Source organism: Pleurodeles waltl, chromosome 8, assembly GCF_031143425.1.
Source record: "Pleurodeles waltl isolate 20211129_DDA chromosome 8, aPleWal1.hap1.20221129, whole genome shotgun sequence".
Classification (NCBI taxonomy): domain Eukaryota; kingdom Metazoa; phylum Chordata; class Amphibia; order Caudata; family Salamandridae; genus Pleurodeles; species Pleurodeles waltl.
In genome coordinates this window covers 1,502,106,802-1,502,133,838 of record NC_090447.1, presented here as the reverse complement: position 1 = coordinate 1,502,133,838, position 27,037 = coordinate 1,502,106,802, and the positions used below count along the sequence as shown (strand labels likewise).

The 27,037-nt window shown below is 43.9% G+C and overlaps 1 protein-coding gene across 2 annotated transcripts in view; it reads right to left on the bottom strand.

Moving 5' to 3' along the window:
- Window positions 1–25,292, bottom strand: part of MPZL1 (myelin protein zero like 1) — a 110,806-nt gene extending 85,514 nt beyond the window's left edge. The window contains exon 1 of one of the 2 annotated variants that reach the window (XM_069202765.1): window positions 24,960–25,292. In XM_069202765.1, coding sequence (XP_069058866.1) covers window positions 24,960–25,032 — 73 coding nt within the window. In that variant the 5' untranslated portion in view covers window positions 25,033–25,292. The remainder of the gene's footprint in view (window positions 1–24,959) is intronic. The other variant, XM_069202764.1, reaches the window with a different exon arrangement.
- Between the last annotated feature and the right edge of the window lie 1,745 nt (window positions 25,293–27,037).

Genomic DNA, 27,037 nt, shown 5'->3' with positions numbered 1-27,037 from the left:
TGTTTTCTTTGTTTGAGTCTCCAAACATTGGAATAGGCAAGAAACAAGTAAGAATTACCTTTATGAGGCTCCTGTTCTCATTCCAAAGGGCTCTCTCAAGCTACCAACACTCACCCATAATTGCTTCTCATTTCCTATACGTGCTGAAGCAAGTGGTCCTGAAGGGAACAAAGGTGGGTTTGGTGCTAGAAAAGGTCTGTAACAGTAGAAGCAAAAAAGTATGCATGTTTATCAGATATGCACATCACTGTAATTAAAGCAGCCAGAGTAGTTTTGAGTCACATCAGAAGATGGCAAGCTTTAGTAAGTTGGTTCTAATGTTCGATATCCTACAGGAACAAATTTGATCGTGCTTTTCTCTGATGAACAAGGCTAGGAGGTTTGTCATGTTTCTAGACTTAATTGAAAAAAAAAAAAACATTCGCAAACATAAAAATACAGCCCACAGCTTTCATTCAAAGAGCCAACAACCAGATAATGATCACGCAGTTCATTTTGTTTGGCTGTCAGAATGAGTCTCATTGGTTTGACCCGATCTTCAGCCCCAGGCAATGTGAGAGAAGTACTAATGCAATTAACACAAATAGATAAGAGGGAGTGGTGTTAATGAAAATATGCATAGCGCTCTCATGCCATGGTCGCATTTCTAATGGTGGGTGATTGCTCTGTACATGCCCATGTGGCCAACCCGCATTACAGAGCTGGGGATACTTAGTAGTTGATTGCCCAAATGCAGATAAGATTTAAAAAGTTGATGCGATATTAAGTTTGCATTTCTGGGGTAATGGAAGAGAGCTGGATCGATAACCAAAACACTATCTTTGCAGGAATCAGAAAGCAGGGCAGCCATGTTCTGTCTATGGATAGTCTCTTCACACACAATTTGCCTCGCCTCTTTCAGACCTACTTTAAGATCTACACAAAACTATCAAGGCCTAAGATGCAGTGTACGATGAAACTTGGACAAGTGCTACATTTTTTAGACAGACATTGCAGTAGCTTTTGATAGCTCAGACAGAGGTTTCCACCATGTCTATGCAGAATTAACAATAGCTTTGTTTGCCAAATAAATACAATATTAACAAACAACAACAAGGTTTGTTTGCCAAATAAATACAATATTAACAAACAACAACAAGGTTTGTTTGCCAAATAAATACCATATTAAACTTAAAACAACAAGTGTGGTTGATTGCATAGGATTCAGCTCTCTGCCAGAAAGGACAGACTGTTTGGATGCTATTTAGACAGTCACCATCATTGTGATGTTTATTTCAGCATATCAGCTATAAAAGAGCAGTTTAAAATATCCAATTGCAATACAACGTTTTAATACAATAAATAATATATATATATGTATCACTGAAACAATAGATTGTATGCTACAAAAAAAAAAAAAAAAAAAAATCAAAGCTAAAAAGTAAAATTACAATATAACAAAAAAATAAAAAAATATATATATATATATATACACACACACACACACACACACACACACACACCATACATTAGAGCCATTCTCAGTAAGTAAAAACAGTATGCAAAGTTATTCAGAGGATTAAAAAGGGACAAAAATAAGGATAACTCCGGTGACACATTACTTCATACTCAGTTGGGTTAAATGGTTGCTACCTCCACTGTTAAGGAACGAAAATGTGTGTCCAATTCGCCCCATGCAAGATTAAAAAAATCTTGAAATGACAAAGACTATAGGTCAACTTTTATCGGACTGCAACATCCTAAAGGCTTACAAGTGCCACCTGGTTCCTAAATAGCGACATAAAGGGATCAACCATTTGTCCCTCAACGACTTATATGCAGGGCAAAAGAAAAGAACATGAACCACTGCCTCTGGTGAAGCTCCGCAAGATGGGCAAGTCAGCTGGGTGTTATGGCACCAGCCCACCTCAACGGTAAGAGAATATAGCAGCAATTTCCCAAACCGAAACTCTGTAAACTTCTTCCTCACCTGTGCGCGCTGGATCTCGAAATAATCCTCTGCTTTATAGCCCTCCATTAATTGCAGAAAAACGTCAGTTGGGAGACCTTGAGTACTTCTAGATAACAAGGCGCTCAGTTTGTACTGCAAATAGTTTCTCCTAAGGACTGTTTTGGGATAGATACAGAAACCTCCAAAGGGGCCTCCCACAGACTATTGTTACCTATTGCCCTCAGGGTTTTACCCACATACTTAATCCACTGTAGGTTTCTTGGCCCTAGTCACTTGAGTATTTACTCCAACCCCAATTGAAAGAACTCAGATTCCGGATCCTTCTCAAATATAAAAATCGGTCTGATACCTTTCCCCCCCAAAGCCGAATGATCGGAGCCCCATATCCAACCTAATCGGCAACAGATGGGTACTAACAGGGACACTCAACAGTTGTCACAGAACTCGATCCCCTGCGACCTCAAGAGCTTTCAAGTCTTTCTGGCCCCAAAGCTCTGTGCCATACAGGGCAGCCCCTATCCCCAAGGTTTGATAATTATAAACTTGCATCACAGGGGAGAGTGGTCTTGAATGAGAGCCCTGTTGGGCTTTTAAAAGCCCTCCAATATGGGGCTCCAGTTTTAGACTGCGCTTTGAGATATGAGAGGCCCATTTCAATTGCTCTGTAAGGGCAATCACCATATATTTTGTTTTTGACACTAACATTTATGAGGCACTCATCTCACAGAAACTACTAAACCTGTCTAAAATGGTCTGTAACCTCACTGGTGATTTGGACAGGAGAAGCACGTCATCTGCGAACATTAGTCCTGGCACCTTCATATCAGCTAGTCTTGGGGCATCGCTACTGCATGAGATAGGGTAATTTATCAGGTCAGTGATATACAGCATGAATAGGGTTGGGGCGAGAACACAACCCTGCCTCACCCCACTATTAATAGGGAATTGCTTGGTCACTTCGCCCAACCGATCACACCTAACCTGAGCATAATTTTTCTCATGCAACCTTACAATCATTGCAAGAAGATAAACTGGAATCCCCGTCTTAGCTATCACTTGCCACAATGTGGCCCTCAGATCAGATTGAAGGCTGATCACAGATCCAAAACCACCACATATAGCCGGCCACCCCCAAGAACCAAATTTTTCCAATATAACATCTGAAGTCTAAATAACTAGTTGACAGTGCAGGTAGAATCACAGAAGCCAGCTTGTAAAGGGGTAAGCACATTACTCGCCTCCATCCAGTCTTGTAGTCTATCTAAAATAATTCTACAAAGCAGCTTTCACAAGCTTTTGATAAGGCTGATGGGCCTATAATTAGCAGGTAAAAGAGAAGAGCCCTTTTTATAGATAGGTATGATCTCTGCGCCTGCCCAAGACGGTGAAGTAGGGGTGCCAGTTAAAAAAGTATTTATATAGTGTAAAATAAGGCCCCAAAACATCAATCCCTAAGAGAAACAAATAGCCCAGGATCTTGTCAATCCCTGGAGCTTAATTGGGCGCTACCCTATTAATCGCTGCACATACTTCCTGGATCGTAATAGACAGAAAATCTAAGCAGCCTTTAGCCTTTTCAGTACCAAATGCTTGAGTTCCCAACTCAACTGGTTAAGATGTACTATCACCCACCAAATCTCCCTCTGAATATAAGCCAGAGAAGTGCTCCATCCAATCGGCAGCAGCAGTGTTATTCTCTACTGGGCAATAACCCTCCTTGCTCACCGTAGCTGCTAACTTCCAGAAAGTGCGAAGATCACCCTTTTTTTTGCAACAACCAATAAGTGATCCCATTTCCCACGATCCAATCCCCTTTTCGCTTCTGCAATATTCTTGAACACCGCTCTCCTAAGTGATATATGCCTTTTTTCCTGTTGTTTATATAATTAAATCAATTCTACTTTCGCAGCTCTCCAAGAACAATTGGACCAGGTGGGTGTTTTTTTTCTTGCAATCACGGACTTAGCTTCCACAGTGAATAAGATTCCTCAAACAGAAGCTTATGGGAGTCACCCATCATCCTTTCACTTCACAACTCAAGTGCCTCGGGTTGGGTATATTCAATATAATTCATGGGGTTCTGCATAGACCAAGGTATTTCTTTTTATCTTTATTTCATTTCCAAGATATCTACAAAAGCCTGTGGTGTTAGGCTGCGGTTGTGGTTGTGAATCATATAAATCTTGAAATAAATGTGGCATTGCAAGGTGTAAACCCTCTACCAAGTGCTCAGAGTATTCCTGCAGTTGGTTCTCAGAACAGCAGATGTTGTGACAGGTAACATCTAAAATCTGAAGATACCTGCATGGTTTGGCAGTAACATAGTACAGTGGAGTGGTGCAGTGGCGTGAAGTGGTGCAGAGTACAGTACAATGGTGTGAAGTGGTGCAGAGAGGAGAATTCTTGGTGTGGTAGTACACTGCCATCAGAGACAACACATTTTCAATTGAAATGGCCTTTACATTGGCACAAACATACAATTTTACTAATAAAACTATACAGTGCACAGACGAAAATGTGTGGAAATTTCAGCATCTAGTACAATGATTTGTTTTGATCATATTAATCTTTCTAACGGCAGGAGGCTGGCCTTCTGTGTAGTGTGCAAAACTAGGCACACCGTGCAAGGTGTCTAGGCAATCACACGTTGGTTTACAGGGGTAAAAAACTAGATCACCTTATGATCTAATTTTTCAAGTAGCTTGGTTGAGCAGTAGGCCAATCTTGAAATAGTGTAAAGCATTTGTTGTACTCACAGCATCAATATTGCAACTCCCCCACTCAAAGGAATAACTCAAGACCAATTTATAAAAATACTTCGGAGTTTTATGTAATTTTCAGATTATCAAAATGGATTAAGTAATTTAAGATATGATTTTTGAAATTTAATAAAATAGTCTTTTTCATGAGTAATTACGCACCATAGGAATCAATGGAGGATCACCTTTAAAAATACATATCAAATCATACAGTTGGTTTACAAAGTTTTTCTTTTGCAGGTTGGTAGAGGTCGTCAGTGAGCATATTATGCCAGCTGGAGAAGTTCAGGTGGCTCCTAGTTCCGGCGGGTGCAGGTCTCTGGAGCTGGGGCAGGGCCACTGTAAGGGACCACTAGGAAAAGCACTGCACAGGTAAGTTTAAAGATGGGTCCTTGAGGCCCCCTAAGAGTGTGGAGGTTGCATGGGGTGGGGGACCCTTAGGGCTCAGCAGGTTCTTCGGTGCAGGGCACAGGGCGCCCGGGTACAGAACGAATTGGTGATACAGGAGCTGTGCACAAGGATGCCCTCAGGAGCATGAGGTAAGTTGGTTCAAGGGCCATTGGCAGGACAACAGAGGCACTCTGGTGGGAGGTCCGGTGTGTTCCTGAAATCCCTCGACTGAAGCTTCCTCCTGGTCCTTTTTCAGCCCCGGAAGGGCTGTTTTTCTGGATGACCGACGTCAGCTGACCAATACCCCGGGTAATGGCACAGTTTGGCCGCTGGAGATTGCAGCGTCACCAAACATGGGACACTGGCAGGATTTGTCCTCACGGTCATTGGTGTGTAGTTTTGTCCTGCTGTGGTGTCTGGTTCAGGAGTTAGCTGTTGGTCAGTGAAGTGACCTTCACTGGCTTACTGATTTCTTGAAGTTTTAGATTGGTACCTCCACTCTGGAAGGAGTTCTCTTACGATTGGCGAAGCCTGGAAGTCCTCTGGAGTTTTTGTAGAATTGTCCAGAAGCTCCTCAGCAGCAATTGTTGGGTCCTAGGTACAGCAGGCAGGGTTTGGCACCTTTTCTTTGTTGCAGCCGGTCCACAGTTCTCGTGCTTAGGATCTTCTTGGTGCTGGTCTTCATTCCGTCAAACCTGATTTCTTGGTCTAGGGATGCCCACTGAATACTGTATTTAGGGAGCATTTTAGGGGGAACCTGGTAGTGACCAATGGGTCATCTACCTTAGGGTGGCTACACCCACTAAGTGACCACTTCCTGTGGGGAGGGGTCACTTCCCTATACCCGACTGGCTGTTTTCCTTCCATCCCAGATGGAGAAGAATGAAATGTCCACCTCGCAAGCAACACCTTAGAGGTTGTGCATGTCAGGTTAGGCCACTCCTCCTACCTTTTGTTCTAATTTCACGCAGTTGCTCCCACCAAAAGTGGGGGTCTGCAGTGGGGGCTGCCATCTGCTGCTAGCGGTAGGCATTGGGGTCGAGTTTCAAAGGCAGTAAGCCCTTTGAAGCTCGCCGCCAGGGCAGTGCACATTCCTGAGGGAGGGGTTGTTGGCACCTCCACCCAGGAAGGGCTTTGTTCTGCCACCCAGAGTGGAAGCTCTCTCACCCCAAGTTTGTAGACTGCATGTCTGGCAGTGGCAGGCTGGATAGAACCAGTCAGCAACCATGCCAGGGTAGTTAGCTTTTGCAGGGGGTACCTCTAAGGTAACCCCTGGGTACATTTTTATAATAAATCTAACACTGGTACCAGTGTGGATTTATCGATTGAGTTGTCTGATACCAAACAACCCAGGGTTCAAAGTGGCTATCATGTTGCTGTGAAATGTGTACTGACCAGTGTCCAGCACGTACATTTTAAAATGGCTGCTCTGTTCACTCACTATGTCCCAGGTTTGGGAAGGACACAGTGGGGGCATGTTGCTCAAGCTCCTACGCCCTCACATATGGTATAGTGCACCCTGACATAGGGCTGGAAGGCCTGCCAGAGGGGTGACTTACCTATATTGCATGCAGTATGTAGTGGTCAGGGCACACAGGCAGGCAGTGTGCCCTGTCAAGTTTTCATTTTAGGTTTGAATCTGGGTACTCAGCCTGCAATGGCAGTGATGGGTGCACCTGGCTGCAGTGCCCTAGAGGGTGGCACATTCAGTTCTGCTGCTCTCAGTGGCCTACCGTTAGTACCTTCTTCCCTGGGCACCTAAGTACCATTTACTAGGGGCTTATGGTGGCAGAAAAAGGTGTCTCCAAACTGTGCCAATGCATCACAACAGTTTAGCAAAAGCACTCCGGCCCAGGGAACCTGGTTAGCGGGGCCAGGGGCACTAACAAGTTCTAGGCTACATCATACATCAGGCAGAATGTGGGGGCTAACCATGTCAAAAAGAGGCCATTCTTCACACTAACACACTTCAGAAATAACAAAAAAATGTGCTTCACTTTGTGTTCATAGTTCCGGCATATTCTGAAATACTTACACAGCTCATTTAAATGTTGTTGTTGTGCTAGAAAAGAGCTCTTTCGTACCCCCAGTGCCCAGCAAGATTGTCACATAAATCTTCTCACTTTGAAGTTAGAGAAAGAAAAGTAAACTGGCACCCTGGGAAGACAGCGCCTGGCATTTGACCTTCGTCTTTGAATGCACAGCAAATGAGACAAGATAAGAAAGGGAGCACTCAGAAGAACTCTGTGAATAAGGTTTTGGCAAGGGAAGGTCCAAACTCAAGCTGGCCAGCCTAAAACAAATAAAGCCAGCAAATGAAAAGCAAGAAAATGTGAGTTACAGACCACAAAAACCTATGGCAAGCAAGAGGCAGAATGCATTTCTAGGTCAACTTCCTGAATGTCCCCAAGACGTCTTTAGCAAACTAGACAGCTCCGCTATCTGGTAGGCTGTGACCTAAATAAGTTTTCCATTTAGAAAGAATCATGCATGCTTTGAAATTACAAAATAAAACTTAACACAAGCTACACCCTTGCTTTAAAGTTACAGCGCTGCCCAAGTGCCAAAGGCTAAGCGCGCTGTTATTCTCTCGGTGGAGATCCTCAGATGTGCTTTTGATGCCTTCTCCACACTCCGGACGAGGCACACACCACTTGGTGCCCCCGGGACACAAGGAGAGACCCATTGGAGTGCATTCATCATTGCGGGCACTCTACTGCTCACCCCCCCTCACCCCACCCCAGGGCACAAGCAGGAATCCACTTCACTGCTTGTTTCATTTTATAGTAAGCTGTTACCCCATGAAGGAGAATGAGGCTATTCTCCTCACACATGTCATCTTGCTCTGCCCAATTGTTCCAGCTCTAGCAAGGTGGGGCACTAAGTACAGCCCTCGGGGAGGCCAGGCCGCAATGCGGTTCTATAGTTCCCAGCCTAATGGGATTACCTGGGTCTGTCCCCCACCATCTAGGAAGTGGTTTCCATCTGAGAGGGAAATCACCTCCTCTCACAAGGCCCATGCCCTTCAACCCCCTCCCCCCAAACAAGAGCACCCAGTGCAGCATTCATATGGCCTTAGGGGGTTTCACGTGGTGCCACCATCTTGTTTGCATCTTCAGCCTATGCTCTGCTCTTCGGGCCCACCTCACCTTGCAGTGAGAGTTCAGCTGTCTTAGGTGTCCATTAGCTTCAGGTAAGGGTCCATGGGGCACTTTGCTGCTGGTACCACCACCATTACCAGCATTCTGGCAATCTTTGGCACAGGGGCAAGAGTGTGGCAGGCTTTACCGACCCTTTAGTTTTGGCCGTACATCTTTTTGGAGAGTCTTTCTTCTGGGCTCATTAATGAGTTCCCCTAGTTTCCTCCCGGATTTATACCTTGGTGTAGGATTACTACATGATAAATTACAGGCCTGCCAGAGCAGGCTGTCTGTTTAGCCATCATATTGGCTACAGACTCCTACTCCTGCATCTATTTTTTAGAAGTCAAGTCAAACAATGGCCTCATTTGAAGTCTAGAGACACAGTAGATGTTGCTGCAACATGCGGTCCACCCAACAAGGTGGTGATGCAAAAACACATTACCCCTTGGAGGGGAGATTGATGGGTAATGAATGGGCAGAGCATGAGTACCCGCAAAAATGCCTAGTTGTAAAAGACTGTGGATTTCTCCATAATATGGCTGGATAGGGGTATTGAGATCACACAAAATCATTGCTTGGGGAGGAGTGCTGAGCTAAAAAAAAAAAAAGTTTTTTTGATGTGCGCATGGTCTCCCAGAAACATGGCAGCCATACAGATGAGCAGCAAACTCCACACAAAATGAAGGTTCAAAGAGAGGCACAAACTCCCCCCAAAAAAATCGAGACAACCTGTGAGGGTAGACATCTACAGAAAGAGTTAACACCCAGAGAACAGGGATTTCTTTCAGATCATTCGGGCCATTCTGCAAAAGGGAGTAAGCCACTTGGAAACATGACTGTGAAGTAATTCAATTGATAGCGACGGCTCATTCTGTTGAAACCACAGCTGTCATTAAAATTAAGTTCCTGCACATTAAGCTGTGGTATAAATATTTGTATTTGCAACATACTTGTTAATTGAAAACACATATTATTATCGCTATATTTTACTACTAAACAAGCAGTCACAAGTGCACAGTTACCTTGCAGGCGGTACGGTCATGATTTGAATGGCACAGCAGGTGCAGTGGTACAGGGGCCAAAAGCTCTAGGAAACCCACTAAACACCGATTATTGCTATATTTTACCACTAAACAAACAGTCACAAGTGTTCCCTACCTTGCAGGCGCTAGGGTCATAATTTGCCTGGTGCAGCAGCACAGGGGCCAAAAGGTCTAGGGATACCAATTATCACTACATTTTACTAATATCCCCAACTTGGAACCATCTATCGTTATCTCCCTGCTCCCGAGTGATCTTCTGCCATCCCGGTGCTCCCTGTGGGGCAGTACAGGAGCACCTCCTCCACCACCACCGCCAGGCTTTCTGACCCTTCCTCTCTTCCTTCACGGGCTTCCTCCTTTCCTCACCTAGGACACTGGTACAGCTTAAAAGTGTATAGATCACCTTTATAAAAGCACCAGTTATACTGCACAAATACACTTTTTATGGCATTGAGATTACATTTTTTGACATGGATCACAGGATGATGAGCCGACGCAGAGACTTGAATCCAGTTCCCCAAGTCAGCAGCTCTTTCTGTCACTTCACGTCTTTATTACAGTCATATGCAACATGTACAAAAAACATTGACAAAGACAATAGATTTTGCCTCGGGGAAATCTATTGGCTTTGCCAATGCTTGTTTATGCAGTGATGAAATTTCATTGGCTGTTCTACTAGTTGTTAACCACAACTCTGTCCTCTTCTCAACTCTCAACAAATAAACTGCATCGTGGACGCTGCCACATATAAATCAAACTTCTAATTTTATTGGGCCATTATTAGCAACAGCTTGTTAATACATATCTATTAGTTAGAATCTGAAGAATTAACAAGGAACCGGAATAGAGTGAGAGTCGTACATTCTTCTTGATTTTGAGGAAGGGAAATAAAGTCTCTTTCTTTCAAGTCAATGCCCAGGATTGGAGCAGTCATCACTTGTGGGCTGGAATATCTATATAGCTAACTCAAGAAACTGTAGTTATATTTTAACAGGATCTTACTATGAGTGTCTGTCCTCTCCAACATTATTGCCTGCCAAGGCAAACTGGCCAAATAAACCATATACTAGTGTTGGGCATAAGCCTTTTAAAATTGTAAATAAATTGTTCCCAATTAGTTGCTTACATATTTGCATGCATGCTGCATAAATGGCCAAAGAAGAGAAGACGAATATTAATTTCAGAAGGACACCTGGGGTGGAGATGCAATTCACCTTGGCTCTGACAAACAACCCGTTTGTAGAACACCACAGTTGTACAGAGCAAGGAACACTCAACATGCAAGGAAACAAAGGCTCAGAATCCCACAGTAGGTGTGAATGAACCTCACATACTGCCAGACAATACAGCTTGCTCAGTGACACCTTATTCACTAGTGCACACTTGTGTTACTGAATGAATGTAACAGCAGGTGAAGTGTAGTGTGACTCAGCCCATAACCTAGGAAGGCAAAAAAGCTGTCACCAACAGCCCACCTGTAAGTAGCGCCGAGGAGACCAGCCCTAGAGTTAGGATGATCAGAAACAATGCAGTGATCAAGGAAGTTAAACAGAGTAGGCGATGGCAAGTAGTACAGCGCCCAACAAGCCATATGGTGTATATACTGCCATAGGTCTGCATAAAGCGGAAATCTTCTCAATTACCAAAGCTCACTCATTTGTAGATATCACCTAGGGAAGGTCGCAAGCACAAGCTACCGGAGACGCCTTTGAAGTACTTCCCATACAGGCAGCTCCCATCTGCCTCGGTTTTAGAATCACACCACACTTAGAATTTCTCTGCTTTAAAAACGCTTGCCCGTTTTGGATTTACAGGTAAATCCCAATTCAACCTCAAAACAGGACATTAGTAAGGGAAAAATAATTTTACAAATGACCAAAGTTTATAACATTTATTGTGCTTCGGCTGAGAAAATAAATACTCTGGGCTTGTGTGTTTTTGTTGCAAGATGATAGAATAAATATGCTGAATGAATTCAAAACAATCCGTTAACCATTGTATTCACAAGAAAAATGCAAGGTAATAAACAGGTTCACAAAGTACACAAAAAGGACTACTGCTAAGTCTTTTGGTTAAGTGCCAGTTGTCAAACACACAGAATGATTAAGTGCATACATATGTTGTAATATTAGTTTACACTTTCTTGCAAACTATGTTTTTATATCTAGAAAAAGGTCATCATGTCACAAAGTCAGTGTACAACAGCTGGCTAATTCTCAGACCCGAAAAAACGAAGGATTTTGCTTTCGTTGCAACTAAATGTGTTCTACACCTTTACAAATGGTGCCCAGCGGCACTATATGGCCATATGGCAGCACAGGCTTTATCTATGCAGATATCTAAACGATATTATTTTCAATATTTACTTTGGCTACTTGCAAAAGTATCTTCATACTCTGGGCTGGTGGATTCCTATTAACCAGTCAGTTCGGTACATGTATTAACTTCAGAACCAAAACAGTAAATGTGCGTGACTGGTAAAGGTAGCAATATGTTTAACCAATGGAATTTCGTCTGCACAAAGCACACCAGGAATTTGCAGCAAATTAATTCCATATCGGCCTTATTCTGGGACAAAGTCTCCCCACTATGAGTCATGAAGGACTTGTGCAACGTGACAGCCAGACTGCTGCCAATGTCAGAGGGCGGCCGGGGCAGCAGCTGTACTGCGATTCTGTTTTCAGTTAAAAGGCCAGAAACTTGCGTGACTCCAATAGAGATGAGCAATCAGAAAACTTCGTTTACTGCCTGGCAAACACATTTAGCATGGACATAACAGAACCATGAACCCTTTAAAGCTCAGCTGTGTTGCCAAGTTATTCAGGGGATGATTCGATTCACAAACCGTAAAAGTCTGAAAGACATTATTGTCAGAATAAATGTCTGACAATGTTCGAATTCATACAGATTCTTAGGAATACTCATGGAAATATAATAAAATTGAGAATTATCGTGAATATTTCTGCTGCACCAGCCATTCTACCGTTTGTCAACATGTAATAAGACGCAGCACATCAATTTAATCGTTGTTCTAAAACATTGTGGATGTAGAAGTATATTCCTCATACAGCCTATAAAATAAGAGGCGGTCTTCCAGACTCAATTTGCACACTTATATCCACCCTTTTATTAAAAAAGTGTAGGCAAGCCAAATGGATACAAACGTCACCGTGGAGATTTGCGAAAACCCCCAGTCATGTTTATTGTTCATCACATTCTCAAATGCCAACTTCTCCTCTTTTTCTGGAAACATCCATTTTATCACCCAAACCTTTTATAATATTCTGGAGCAAACCATCCCTGATCATGTGAATTAGGAACTAACAATTACACCCAACTCTGGCAATTTGTATGCCAATAGTCAATTGTGACTTCAGTTTATATATTTGCATGAAACCTACTGGTCTTCCGGTAGAAAAGGTGTTTTAAACCCGTCTTTCTAATTTACGCCAAAGAGATGGAAAAAGGACAGTGAGAGAAGAAGTGCTACCGCAGAGAGAACTGCCCTAGACAGGAAAGATGGACTGCTTGCATTGTGAAAGGAAGGGTATTTCCAGGCAGGTGTTCCTGGCAGACTGTCTTTCACAAGCACTAAGGACCTTCTACCTATCATGTTATGGAGTCATGGATAGATATTTAACAGTGAGGACGCAGATTCGACACCTTGGGCAAAATAAATCTTCAATCCTTGGTCATTCTCCAGTTGGCACTCCCATCACAACTAGACTGCTTAAAACGCTCTGGTCAAATGTGAGATGGTCACTTTTGCATTTATGACAACCCAGTACCAAAATCAAGACACAGAACTACTACTGAAGGGCTTTCAGGACAGTGAGACACAGTGATAAGTCACTCGGCTGAAGGTGGCTCTCAAGCTGAGCATCGGATGAAGACACCACCAAACCCTTAGCTCCTCCCGCTGGAGTTGGAAACTATTCCAATTCAGTACACCACAAGGAACAAAGTAAGAATGCTCCAAAATAGGGCAGAAGTCCAAGGACTTAACACACTGGAAGCAAAAAAGGATGGCAATGCATGCAAGAATAACGCACAATCTGACTGCCTAACCACTGTCACGGTGAATGAGGTTGCACACTGTAGGACAATGTGCTTAAAGGCCTGTAAACAAGAAACTCCTAGATTGCCACGAAGATGCATATGTGGGTAAGCACATTACCATCTTCTATGTAGAATCAACGCACTGTCCAGAAGTTTTTCTTTTTTTTAAAGTAGTGAGTTGCACAAGCATCTTATTGTAAGGACGGAACTAGAGATTTAGGCAGACCTTAATTATTGAAAACGGTACCACCAAAATATATTACAAGCATTGGCAATACCAATAGGTAATCTTATGAATACCTGTCAAGCCAGGCCTAAAAATCCATGTATTTAATAACTGCTTAATCCCATCTGTGCTGCTGCCACAGAAAAACGCCATAAAATTATCTAGTTATCCAAGGCATTATAAAAGCCTTACAATGGCATGTGTGTACCACTCAAAGTTCAAGCTAAGGTAGCTGGATAAATAAACAAAATGATCAGAGCTGTGCGGATAGCACACACTTTTTTGCAGAAGCACACAACTTCTACTCAATCAAAACACGTAGTCCTGGCTCACAACAGGTGGGCGGAGCCAAAGCCCCTTCCCGGCGATTCTCACATAATTGTCTATTCCACGGGGGAAGCTGTTTTGAACTCACCTGAACCACGCCACCCTTGCCATCACTGCCACCGCCAAGAGTCCAGGGCTGCCATTACCGTGCCAGCAAGTACCATCTCCCGCGTCGCCGCCCCGGGACTTCAACTCCCGGTAGTCTCAGCGGTGGCGCGCGGCTCTGACGCGGCGCCAGCAGGCGCCTTCAAATCGCCCAGAGGCCCGCTTTGCGGGACGCGCCGGGCGAAGCCCGGGCAAAGGGCGGGCCGTCTGTGGCCGTCCGGGGCAGGGTAGGGCCATGGACTATCGTCGAGGTTCTTTGACATAGAGTACCCTGGTCCTTGGGCTGACAGTAACGTAAGCAGCTAATAATATTAATGTTTGTTTTGTGTATGATATAACCGGCTGACGTGTATTGTTGTGGGGGCACTTTGATAAATAGGCAATCAGTCAATTCATTGAGGAATATTTCCACTAGATAATCGACGACTCCACTGTTCCCATCATGTCCAAACTGAGGTCCTCTAAAATGGCTACAAATAATGACTCAAAGACCTTGGATAACTATCTTTTTAAAGTAGTTAGTAAAATTAACAAAGATAGGAGATCTTCATTAAGTAGGGCTAGTCCAGAAACATCTCCCATAAGGCAGTGCTTACCCCCTACATCAATGTCTCAGAGTGTCTCGACTATTTCCAACAATGAGAACGATTTAAATATTGATGTTTCTGTGGTAGAGCAGGTTTGTTGTTCCGAACCTTTTCAAGTACAGGATCGGACATTACCATCAAGGTCTCCTCTTATTCAATCTCCCACTAGGAGAGCGGTACATGCCTGTAGGAAGGGGCCTGTCAAGAAAGCAGGGTGTCGGAAGCCAAAAAAAGCTGGCCCAACAGCTACCAATAGGGGAAATGTCCCTGAGCCCACCAATATTATTGAGGGGACTAGTCTGCACTCAAGTCAAATTGATCTTCTGGTTACAATTCTTGAATCTAAATTGGAAGTACTGATCAGTCCCCTGGTGGCCAAGGTAGAATTAGTGCTTCTTAGGGTTACTAGACTGGAAGGCCTTGTAGAATCTTGTCTGACTCGGTCCACTGTTCCACTGAGTACCCACTTAGACTCAATAGGCTCTATGGATAACCGCCCAGTGGGTTCAGTTACACACTCTATAGTCAGTAATAGGGTGGAGGGCTTGGGGGCTACTGTTCAGGCCCCACCGACTGTAAGTGTGCCGACTGCCTCATCCTCGTCTACATCGCCAGTAGGGTCGGCTAGTGCACAAAATACATTTAGTCAACCACGATCAATACAAAGGAGTACTCAGGACACTATAAGAGGGACAGTCATTGATAGAAGAAGTATAACTAGGCGACATAATTCTATTAATCTCCCGCCAGAATGTGCACCATATACTGTGGTTCTAACAAATGTCCCAGAGGTTGACTTGTGCTTGAATGGTTCTGGGGTAGAAACGTATCCTGCTCTTAAAAACAAGACGCTTGCTTGGTTGAATAAGAACTGTGGATTTCCTTGTGCCCTTGCAAATGACATTTTATTTACCCGCAGAGTTAGCTGGATTGGCAATGGCCCTAAAAATAGAGGTGGAGACTGTATTATTATAAATTTTAAACACCCACAACACGTGGCAACAGTGCTTCTGAGAGCTGCAATTTTGCCAACTCTAGAAAATGCGGTTCTTGCTAGACCTCTTGGCTTCTTTTATAATCATGGGGCCAATACTCAATGTCGCTCGTTGTATGTGCAAGGGCAATGTTCAAATGAGAACGGAAGAGGTATGGATGCCTGTACCCCGAATGTATTTGTGAATATGTCCAGGTCTCATTTTAGGGGGGAGCCAAGTCGTCATCAGCTGTCTTACAGGCAGACCGTTAACACTTTACCTCTTCACAATCGGTATGCTGCCTTATCTTCTATGGAGGAAAATGATTGACTGCCAAATGTCTTGGGAAATTCTTCCCAGCCTTCAGCATCGTCCATCAAGATTGCTACATGGAACATTGCTGGTTTAAAGAGCAAGTCTGGGATAGCCGAATGGGAAAGGACACTAAAATCTTTTGACGTCATTGCTTTACAAGAGACCTGGGATCAAACGAATAGCTTTTCCTTAGATGGCTTTTGTCATTTTTGCATTCCAGCTACAAAAAGTGTGGCAGGAAGACCTAAGGGGGGACTATTAAGCCTTTTCAAACTGGATATGAAAGGTACCTTAACTCAATGCCCCTCGGGCTCAGTAAATTGTCTAATTGTTGAGCTTTCCACCCAGGATAAGGGTAAGATCCTTTTTATAAATTTTTATAATTCGCATGCTAATGATTGCACCAGTCAAAACCTGGATGACTTGGATACATTTTTGTCAGTCTATAGTATAAATGTTAATACTTTTGAGTTAATATTACTAGGGGACTTTAACATACATCCATGTACCCTACCATGTATTAGGAGGGATGAGGAAGGCCCTCCCTTTTCCTCAACTGCTCATCCAGAACATACTAGGCAGGGGGATTATCTTGAGCTTTTCCTCGCTAAATGGAATTTATATGAGTCTGGCTGTGGAGACGGGAATAGTAGGTCACCTACGTTTAAGGGCAAAGAAAATGGTACTATTTTAGATTATATTTATTTGTCTTCTTTTTTGTTAAATAGTGTTTTAAATTATTGTACTGAGGTGTCAGTTTTTAGTGATCATAATCCTGTTGTACTTGTTTTTAAGAACACTGAACTGATTTCTCTCAAATTAGTCGCAGAGAGTGGGGGCTTGAACCTTAAAGTCAAAGACCAGAATCGTAGGTTAAAGTGGACAAAAATAGTCCCTGAAACTTTTTTGCAGGAGGTCTTATCTAAAGTGGAGGATGAAATCTCTATATGTCTAGCGGAAAATCCAGATCCTAAGGAGGTTATAGTAGCATTTGATCAGATTTGCTTAGAAATTAATCGTAGTCTCCAGGCTAAATCTAGCCAGAAGGCGCTAGAGGGCAATAGATGGTTTGATAAGGAATGCTCTAAAGCACATGGTGTACTACTAAAGGCATTAAAAACTATTCCTAAAGATCGATCAAAAATAGTAAATGCTAGGAAAGTGTATAAAAAAATTATTCTAGAGAGGAAAAGGACTCTGAAAGATAACGCCTTGGCTCAACTCTTGGATCCAGATACCCTAAAAAACAGTGGTTTATTCTGGAAAATAATAAATCAGCCCTTTTTTTCTGATGAAACTAATACTCCTTTAGAGGCAAACATTCCAGATGAGGGCTGGATAAAACACTTTAGGCAGATATACTCTAATACTGGTCCTCCTGGTGGAATTTTAGCAGATGAAGTTGGGGAAACCTCCCCTGACAAGGATGCAGTTATTTTTGCAGTTGCAGATGTTGAAAGGGCTATAGACCTAACCACAAAAAACAAAGCCCCGGGCCCAGATGGGGTACCTGGGGACGTTTTTAAAAGTTTTCCAAAATTTTGGTCTAAGGTATTATGCAAGGTTTTTAATAATCTTAAATTTGATAAAATCCCGTCTTCCTGGAAGAAATCTATAATTATACCAGTGTTTAAAAAGGGTAATAGGCAAGACCCATCCTGTTACAGGCCGATTTCACTGATTGATTCCTCAGTGAAAATTTTAGGTCGAGTTATTTTAAATAAATTGAACGATTGGTTAACAAAGAAAGGGGTCCTAGCAGATGTGCAGTATGGTTTTAGACCTAAAAGGAGTACTATAGATCAAGGCTTGAATTTGTATTTATTAATAGAGAAATACACGAAGGCGAAGGAGGGTTCCATGTATCTGGGGTTCATGGACCTCTCGTCAGCCTTTGATCTTGTAAATCGATCTAAATTATGGAAAATCTTACTTGACATGGGACTGGACAAGGCTCTTGTTAACCTCTTAGTAGATTTACATACTGACCTAACAGCTTCTGTTAGAGTTACTACTGCGGGGCGATGCACTAGCCACTTTAACTCAGAAAGGGGAGTCAGGCAGGGGTGCATTCTGGCTCCCCTCCTTTTTACTATTTATATAAATGCCTTGGAATCCACACTAAAAGATGCTACCCAGGACACCCCACGGATAGGAGAACTCGGTATTCCGGTTCTCCTATACGCGGACGATGCGGTCCTGCTTTCTCGTACTGGTGTTGGTCTTCAACGATTATTGGACACCTTTGAGGTTTTTATGACTTCCCTGGATTTAAAGATCAACGTTAAAAAGTCCCAGATTATGATCATGGGTAGGGGTAATAAAAATAAACTCCCCAAAATGTTTACTTGTGGGAGGCAAGAACTGTGTAGAGTAGCAATATTTCCATACTTAGGGATCACTTTCGATGAGAAAGGCTCTCCTGGGGCCCCCAGATAAAAAATAGAAATGTTGCCCTTGTAAAGTCGTCTTCTGCTCTTTGGGGTTTTATGAATAAACTCGGGGCGAGGCCAATTGTTAGTTTGCTAAAAATTTATGAAGCAAAATGCCTTGCAATAGCAACGTATGGAAGTGCGATATGGGGCTATTGCTCTATGGAAAGTATACAGATCACGGAAAATAAATTACTAAGATCGGTTCTCTCTCTTCTCCAGTCTACTTCCACACACATTGTCCATACTGAATTGGGTGTGGGCTACATTTCAGACTTGATCAAACTGGCCCCCGTTCTAGCCTGGCTAAAGATCTGGCTGAATCAAGAAATTCCGCTCAACCACTCCATTTTAAAAGATTGCCTGCAGCTGGATAAAGTAAATAAAATAGCGTGGCTAGTTTATATCAAAAATAGTTTCGTTAGATTAGGGAGATCGGATCTTTTTTATTCCCCGGAATCAATAACTGTTAAAGATATTGGACTGATTAAAAGCATGATGAAAGATCTGTTATGTTTAGAAAGAGAACAAGTTGAATATGAGAAACCATCGGTGCGGGCCAGCATCATTTTGAGTACTTATGTGGGCCCTGAATTATATTTGTCTATTGTAAATCAACCCTTCCACCGGTTTCTACTCACACGCTTTCGGTTTAACCTGATCCATCTAACTCTTGGCCACTTTCAAACCTGGTCTCCTCCGGAAAAAGGAACGCCGTGTAATTGTGATAATTTTTCGATCCAAAATACAATGCATTTTCTGTTATTCTGTGACCATTACGCGGCCTTAAGAAAGAAATATTTGTTCCCAATTTTAAAGGAGGAGGGGTTTATACAGGTCAAACCTGCCCTCTTGTTCTTACAGTTATTGCAGACCCCTAGGATTATGTTCCATGTTGCTAGTTTTTTAGTGGGAGCTGTTAGGGTTAAGAAAAAGAAGTTCGCCATCAATCCGATTATTTTATTGTAATGAATTGAGTGATTAATTAACTTTTTATAGGAAATGTAATTTCTGCGAATCTGGGAGAATATTAATGTTTCACGTTAAATGATGTTTTTAGGATGTTTTACTTTACTGACCCCCCTTTTAAACATTGTAGATAATATGAATTGTTGATTGCCTGTAATATTTGATTGCACTGTTTTTATGCCTTTTTATGATATTTATTTATCGAAATAAAGTACTTTGACTGACTGACTGACTGTCTGTCTATTCCACAGACAGCTGCACTGCCAAGCCAGACCATAAACAGGAAGAATATGTTCATCAGTAGCAGGGAAAACAAGCAAAATAGGTAAAGAAAAGCCTCCCTTACACAGTGTGGTCACTGAGCCTATATAATCAGCAAGGGAGAGGCCACACATGCCCACTGCGAATCGGTCGATACATCCTACTTACAAAAGAAACCCCTTTAGTTTGAAATAAGAACTCTCACCCACTGGGTTTCAAATTCAGTGTCATGCTTCATCATCAAGTCCTCGCCACATATACGCTTTGTGGGTATTTTTTGTATCCAGGGGTTGGGCATCTGACTTTTAAAATTGTCTTAAGGTGCCCACAATTGCAAGCAGTGCCCCTTTATTCCCAGCAGCCCCTGAGAAGGTTAAGAACAGGGTGTAGATGTACCAGACAAAATCCTGGGCAAATGTGGCCACACCCGCACGTATTATATATGATGTACATAGTGGAAGTAGAATGGATTCACTTTCTAACTTCATTCTTCCTCGTGATTGAAGTTACCAGTAAGACTAGCCTCAAAGTGGAAATGTTCCACAATCTTTAACAGCAGATGTGGTAATGAGTGCAAGCACTGTACAATGAATCACAAAACATCTGCAATAGGATTGCCTAACCACTGCTGATACCAACGAGGGTGGCGCCTGTACAGGGCTGTGGTGTGTATTCTGCAAACCAAGAACATTAATAAAAAAAATACACACAAGTATCTCACTAGGGCTCTATTATACATTGCGGCACAAGATGGGGGCTGTGAAAACTGAATGGATACATTTGGGGAGAGAGTAGTAAACTTTTATGGTAAACAGGGTCCAAAGGGAGGATAAGAGAAGGAAGAGTGTGATAAGAGGGTGAATTTCCATAGCAAAGCTCCACAGTCTGGTTCAGCCTCTAGTAATATACTCTTTCTACAGCCTACACCTGCATTCTGCATTGCCCAAGACAATTATGAGCAGCACTGTCTATTAGATGCAAATGAAGAGCCACAACCAGATGCTTCTTTTACCCTAGAGTCAAAGTCCTCCCACTGAATCTTGTACAATGTCAGTTACCCCATTAATTTCTAAAACCTACTCTTCACACGCCAAACAAAACATCTCTCTTCGTTCACTACTTTAACACCTGGTTTGGACACCAACGATCCTCCAAGCAGATAGAACCGGGTAATTCTCTTTCGAGTCCTCCATCCTCTTCTCAAGGAGCAGCCCCAGAAATCTATACTCTCCCACTGGCTTTTCACTGTATACATGGAGCCCCGTCAATCCAACATCTTCTCCCACCTCTGTGTAGATGATATTCAGCTGTATCTCAAAGTAGCCTCTCCTGGAGGTAACAGAGCCTTGTCAAACACTATCAATACCCTAGAGTCCAGGATGTCGCTCACATCATAAGTTGAAGGTAAACATTCGGAAAACAGAGCTTGCATCTAACCCCATAACTACTCTACCGCAATCCAAGCCTGGATCAATGCTGCTAACGTGCTCGCTTTAAACCCGCTGTTGTCAACGGAGCTAAAACTCTAGGTTTCACCATTGACAAGGAATTCATCTAGCAAACTCATAAAGGCCCTTTCAAGATATACTCAAAATCCTGCTCTTCCAGCATAACTTCCAACCTGGTCTATCAAGTTGATGTCAGACCCAGGTTCCCACCACAGCTATGGATTTCCAGATAGCCTTCGTCATTGTCTTGATGTGCTACTGCATTCTCTCTTTCACCAATATATTCCCGTTCAGACCTGTGTTGATTTGTGCATGCTTCTCTGTACGGTTTGGTGTTTTCCAGGTCATTTTCTCGACCTTTACTCTGCTCCTTTTGTTAAACATTGACCCTGCAAAACGGTAAAGAGTTTTATACCCAGTTGGGACGGGTTTGCGCTATAGAAAACTACAAATAAAATGACCCATTTGTCTGCTACAGTTATTCCGCGCATCTGATCAAACCCTGGTTCTGCCTTTTACTCTTTTCATGAGGTAGGACCAGCCTCTTCTCCATATGCACACGGCTCTGTGCCCTCTTTCCAAGGTCCACCCAAAAACCAAGAACTCTCTGCCTTATCAACCTATTCTCCACTGAAGCTGTGTAACGGTGGACCATAAAAAGAACTGTCACTAAGAATGGTACATCAAGAACATACCGACTTAAAATCAATATCCTAAACAGTGCTTTAAATGGGAAATAATAAGTGCAGGTACTCATTAAAATAAGCTGTGGGTGTGGGCAGTGGGCGGGGCTAAAGGGGAGACATGATGATACATGAGACCCTTGTATCGAGTATTCATATTGCCCTTGATAGTAGTCTTAAATTCCCCTTATGTACACATTCACTCTGCACAAATGGCACAAGACATATGTTTTAATTAACAGGTAGTATGATGCCATGGCCTTCAGAAATATGTAACTCGTTACAGAAAATGAAGGCCAAACACAATATGTTGATATTTTCTTGTTTTATTATATTTGCAGTTTCTTAATACCATTCTCATATTTTTTGCATGTGAAAAATACTTATATACAAGTTCGCTGGACTTGTAATTGAACGGCTAAATACGTATGGATGTGCCATATTTGCCACATAATTAATCATCTGCTGCATACACTGAAGATTTCATCAAAAAAACTTTTTCTAGCTCTAAAGGTTCAAACGTTAGTGAAATTGCAGCATAATCTGTTGCCTGCAGTGAATAGTCATTTGCAAAGGTTGACTTCTCATCTTGCTGTTTACTGCTATGTTTGGGTTTTAAACTGAGGTATAATTTATGCAGAGTGTGTTAAATGTAAAAATGACAAAATAATGAAGTACTACTATCAAAAACATGAGTCACATTCCGCCACATAATTTACCTTTTCTTGCAGCATAATTTGTCCCTTTCCTGCTGCATAGTTCCAGTGGCACTGCATATATATTCTTGAACATGCGCACACACAGAAACAGGCATATACGCACAAAACGTTACAACAAATTGACTTTAAAATACCTCCTGAGTGTCAAGATTCTATTCGTCTTTCTCTAGTTTCACACACAACCAGGCAAACACACAGACACAAGCAGACCTGCACACTAAAACTCTGGTAGGATTTAAGTCATTCTAAACCTCCTATACTGTGAATGTGATGGACAGCGCAGGACCTAAATGGACATGGCTCTGTCAAACACAGCGCGAGGGTGAACACTCGCACATTATACAAATGAGCTTCTGCTGAATAGTTCAGAAGTGGCTCAGTCTAGGGTTACAGAGGCGAGTGGAGCTGTCATAGTCCAGACAGACTCCACTCTGACAGCCTCTAGCTCAACAGCACTAGCAGCTACGAGCCTTCCTTTCTTGAGTACCGGTACTCTCTTTAGCAGCAGAGAAGGGCTGGTTCTCAGAGCAATAATAAGTGCAAGTACTCAGTACCTGTGAGTACCGGCCCATCCAAAGCATTGATCCCAAAATGTGTACTCCTCTTGGCCATTGCATTTTACTTGTCTCTCTTCAATCGAGGTGCCACTCCACACTAGAATTACAAACCTGAGACCAAATGACTCCTAGCAGCTATTCTGTAGCATACACTCCCTGTTCTCTTTTGACAAAAGCACTCCCTGTCCTAAGTCCCCAATGCTTTCAGTACTCTTATCTGCCCAATACACCCCCGGCAATCTAGTCTCTGCTCAATACACCCCCCAGGCAATCCAGTCTCTACCCAATACACCCCCCCACCCCCCAGGCAATCCAGTATCTACCCAATACACCCCCCAGGCAATCCAGTCTTTACCCAATACACCCCCCAGGCAATCCAGTCTCTACCCAATACACCCCCCAGGCAATCCAGTCTCTACCCAATACACCCCCCAGGCAATCCAGTCTCTACCCAATACACCCCCCAGGCAATCCAGTCTCTACCCAATACACCCCCCAGGCAATCCAGTCTCTACCCAATACACCCCCCAGGCAATCCAGTCTCTACCCAATACACCCCCCCAGGCAATCCAGTCTCTACCCAATACACCCCCCCACCCCCCAGGCAATCCAGTCTCTACCCAATACACCCCCCACCCCCCAGGCAATCCAGTCTCTACCCAATACACCCCCCCACCCCCCAGGCAATCCAGTCTCTACCCAATACACCCCCCACCCCCCAGGCAATCCAGTCTCTACCCAATACACCCCCCCCACCCCCCAGGCAATCCAGTCTCCACCCAATACACCCCCCCCCCCCCGGCAATCCAGTCTCTACCCAATACACCCCCCCCACCCCCCAGGCAATCCAGTCTCCACCCAATACACCCCCCCCCCCCCCGGCAATCCAGTCTCTGCCCAATACACCGCACCCCCGGCAATCCAGTCTCTGCCCAATACACCCCCCCCCCCCGGCAATCCAGTCTCTGCCCAATACACCCCCAGCAAGCCCCTTTCCCCAATATACTCCCAGCACCCACCTCTTCCCAATATGGTACCAGCCCCCCTCCCCAATACACTCCCCGTAACCCTCTTTGCCAAATACACTCCCATCCCTCCCCAATACACTCCCAGCAGCCCCCCGCCCAATAGACTCCCAACCCTTCCCTCTGCCCAATACACCCCAGCAACCCCCCCGCCCAATACACTCCCATCCCTCCCCTTTGTCCAATACACCCCCAGCAGCCCTCCCGCCCAATATACTCTCATCCCTCCCCTCTACACCCCAGGCAGCCCTCCCCTCTGCCCAAAACACTCCCATCCCTCCCTCTACACCCCATGGCAGCCCTCCCCTCTGCCCAATACACTCCCATCCCTCCCTCTACACCCCAGGCAGCCCTCCCCTCTGCCCAATACACTCCCATACCTCTGCCCAATACACCCCCAGCAACCTTCCCCGCCCAATACTCTTCCATTCCTCCTATCTGCCCAAAACACTCCCAGCAGCCTCCCCCCCCCCCCCGCCCAATACACTCCCATTCCTCCTCTGCCCAACATACTCCCATCAGCCACTTCAGCCCAATACACTCCCACCTCTCCCCGATACACTCCCTTCTGCCCTCAGCCCAAAATACTCTCGGCAGCCCACCCCCAAAAGATTCCCAGCTCATTGTCAGTTCACGTTTGACAATGCATCCTAAACTCCATTGGTACTTTTATTTTCTGCACTTGTAATGTCTACGCTCCGGTCTATCGGCCCTAATCAATCACTGCGTCTATCCCCTTCAATCCCTGCCTCTATTCACTGTTACTTCCTGCTCCTCTCCCCCCCTTCACCCAGCGCATATCATTGGAGCCTGCAGGCTATCCCCCGCCCAATCCCCCGCTCCCTCCTTCAGCCACCTTACCATCCAGTGCCTCTTTAACCCTCCCCTCTCGAGCCCCAACGCTTCTGCCCGGTAAACGGGCGCAGACGTCACAGGTCCACGTCGAACGCAACCCCCACGCGCCCTGGAGAATAAAAGACACTTACCGAACCCGAGCGCGAGGCACACTGTCGCCAAGAGCCTCCAGCGAGGCGCGAGCGCTACCACAACTGCCATCATCTTCTGTGATCTCGCTCACAAGCGCCAGTCTCCCCTGCTGAATCCCAGCGTTCCGCCTCCTCCCATTGATGGGACGCGAACAACATCAGCTCCGAGCGGAGATTGGACAAGCCCCCAGTCAATCGTGTTCTCGGAGGGTGGTTCTCTTCTATGTCTATTACTCCACCCTCCTCATTGGCTGGGAAGGTTGATTTTGGATGTAAAGGAGCAGCGAGGTCTCTCCTGTACGTGAGATTGATGAAGGTGTTTAAACTGTGCGCATGCGCAGTGTGTAGTTTCCGGACATGGTCGGTGTAGGAAAAGACAGAGCCACCGATGGTATTCAGGATATGATGTGGGAAGGGGTGATTGCACAAGTAGGGCTGTTTTCATGCCGACTGGTGTATCATTCCATGTCATACCTTTTAAGAATTTCCTGGTCTTTTTGAGCCATATATATAATTTAAAGGTACTAACTCGTTAGTGGAAATGCAGGAAATAGAAAAGGTTTGTTTATTGGCGAGTGTTTGTGCGGTAAGTGTGTGGTGATTTATCTGTGACGTCACTGCTCCTGTATCCGCTAAAAGTGCTTTGTATTTTTCATCCCCTTTCCCTTCTCTCATTTCCACCTACCTCTTGCTTCTCTCCCTCAACAGCTTAATCTTCCTCCTCTTGGAATGCCCCCACTAATTTAATCCAGATACGGGATTTTGCTATTTTTCTGTTCCTTATGGTCCTCTTTTTTCCGACTCAATGCTTAAAGCTGACATTCTTAATTCTTTCATTACAGTTCGCCTTTAAGAAACATTTTTTTTTGTTTTAAGTAGTGTGGCCCATACATAAGAATGTCAAAGAACTTTAAGGAGTAGACTTTGTGACTGGTTTTACAACTAAGCTTGTATACATTGCGTAAAAAGTAACCCTTGCATTAGGCTAATTACAGTGACAGCATATGCATGCATACGTACAGTGACTAGAGGAGACCTCCCAACAGGAAAAGTAGCAAGTTATGTACAGAGCCCAATCAATTAATTCTGGCAGTGATGCAGGAATTAGAGACATTTCCAATCTTTTCTGAGCAATTCATAAACCGGATTAGTCTAGATCCCAGGGGAACGGAGTACCAAATATTTGCAGTACTCACTGAGAAAGAGTGGGGGAAGTGTTCAGTTTTTCTTTAAAGAATGTATTTCCAGATGGACGGAGTCTGAATTCTGCAGTGAACGAAAGCCTCCAAAGTGCGTCAATTGTTTTCAACAGGTGTTCTGGTGTCCCAGAGTGTTGAGTTTTGCACCAAATACTGCCCAATCTGAACGTAGTCCATTGGTTAATGTGTTCTGCTCCTGACAAAAGCCTTAATGTAGTCTGTAAGGTCACATTTACTGGTGCAAGGCGAGTCTTAGGAATGTCAGAAAGTTAGATCTTGTATTCTAGACTCCAGAAGACTGAAGGTGGGAATCTTGTTCTAAAAGCCGATCCTAGGATGTAGTACTTATTCCCACATAGAAGTCTGAACTGGTGCTGGGTGCTTTTACCGCAAGCGTTAATGGGAGTTTGAGCCCAAGGGATTTTGTGCAATCAGTGACTTGTAGCTTGCAGGCAAGGATTTTAAGAAGGTCCAGGCAGGATGTAGGCATAAGAGTACAACATCAAGAGACACTGGTTTTTAGAGTATTCAGTTTGAGGTGCTGACAGATCATCCAGGATTGGATATCTTTGAGACTCAGTCATGAGTGAGATGCCATTTGGGGAGGAGACTTTCAGATACAGTTGATTATCATCAGCATATAAGTGGTAAGAGATGGGGATGTAGCTGGGAAAAGTGCAAATGGAGCCAAAGTAAAGACTGAAAAGTGTGTAATGATGGAAGGAATCACTGGCCAACACCTTGATTTAAAAAGGATAGTTCTCATAGAGTGTTGTGTATTCTTATTTGCTGGTGTCAGTTCTCCAAGTAAGAGAAAACCCAGCTGATGATCCTTCGGTCCATTCCTATGTCCTCTGTTTAGAACAGTGTTTCCCAACC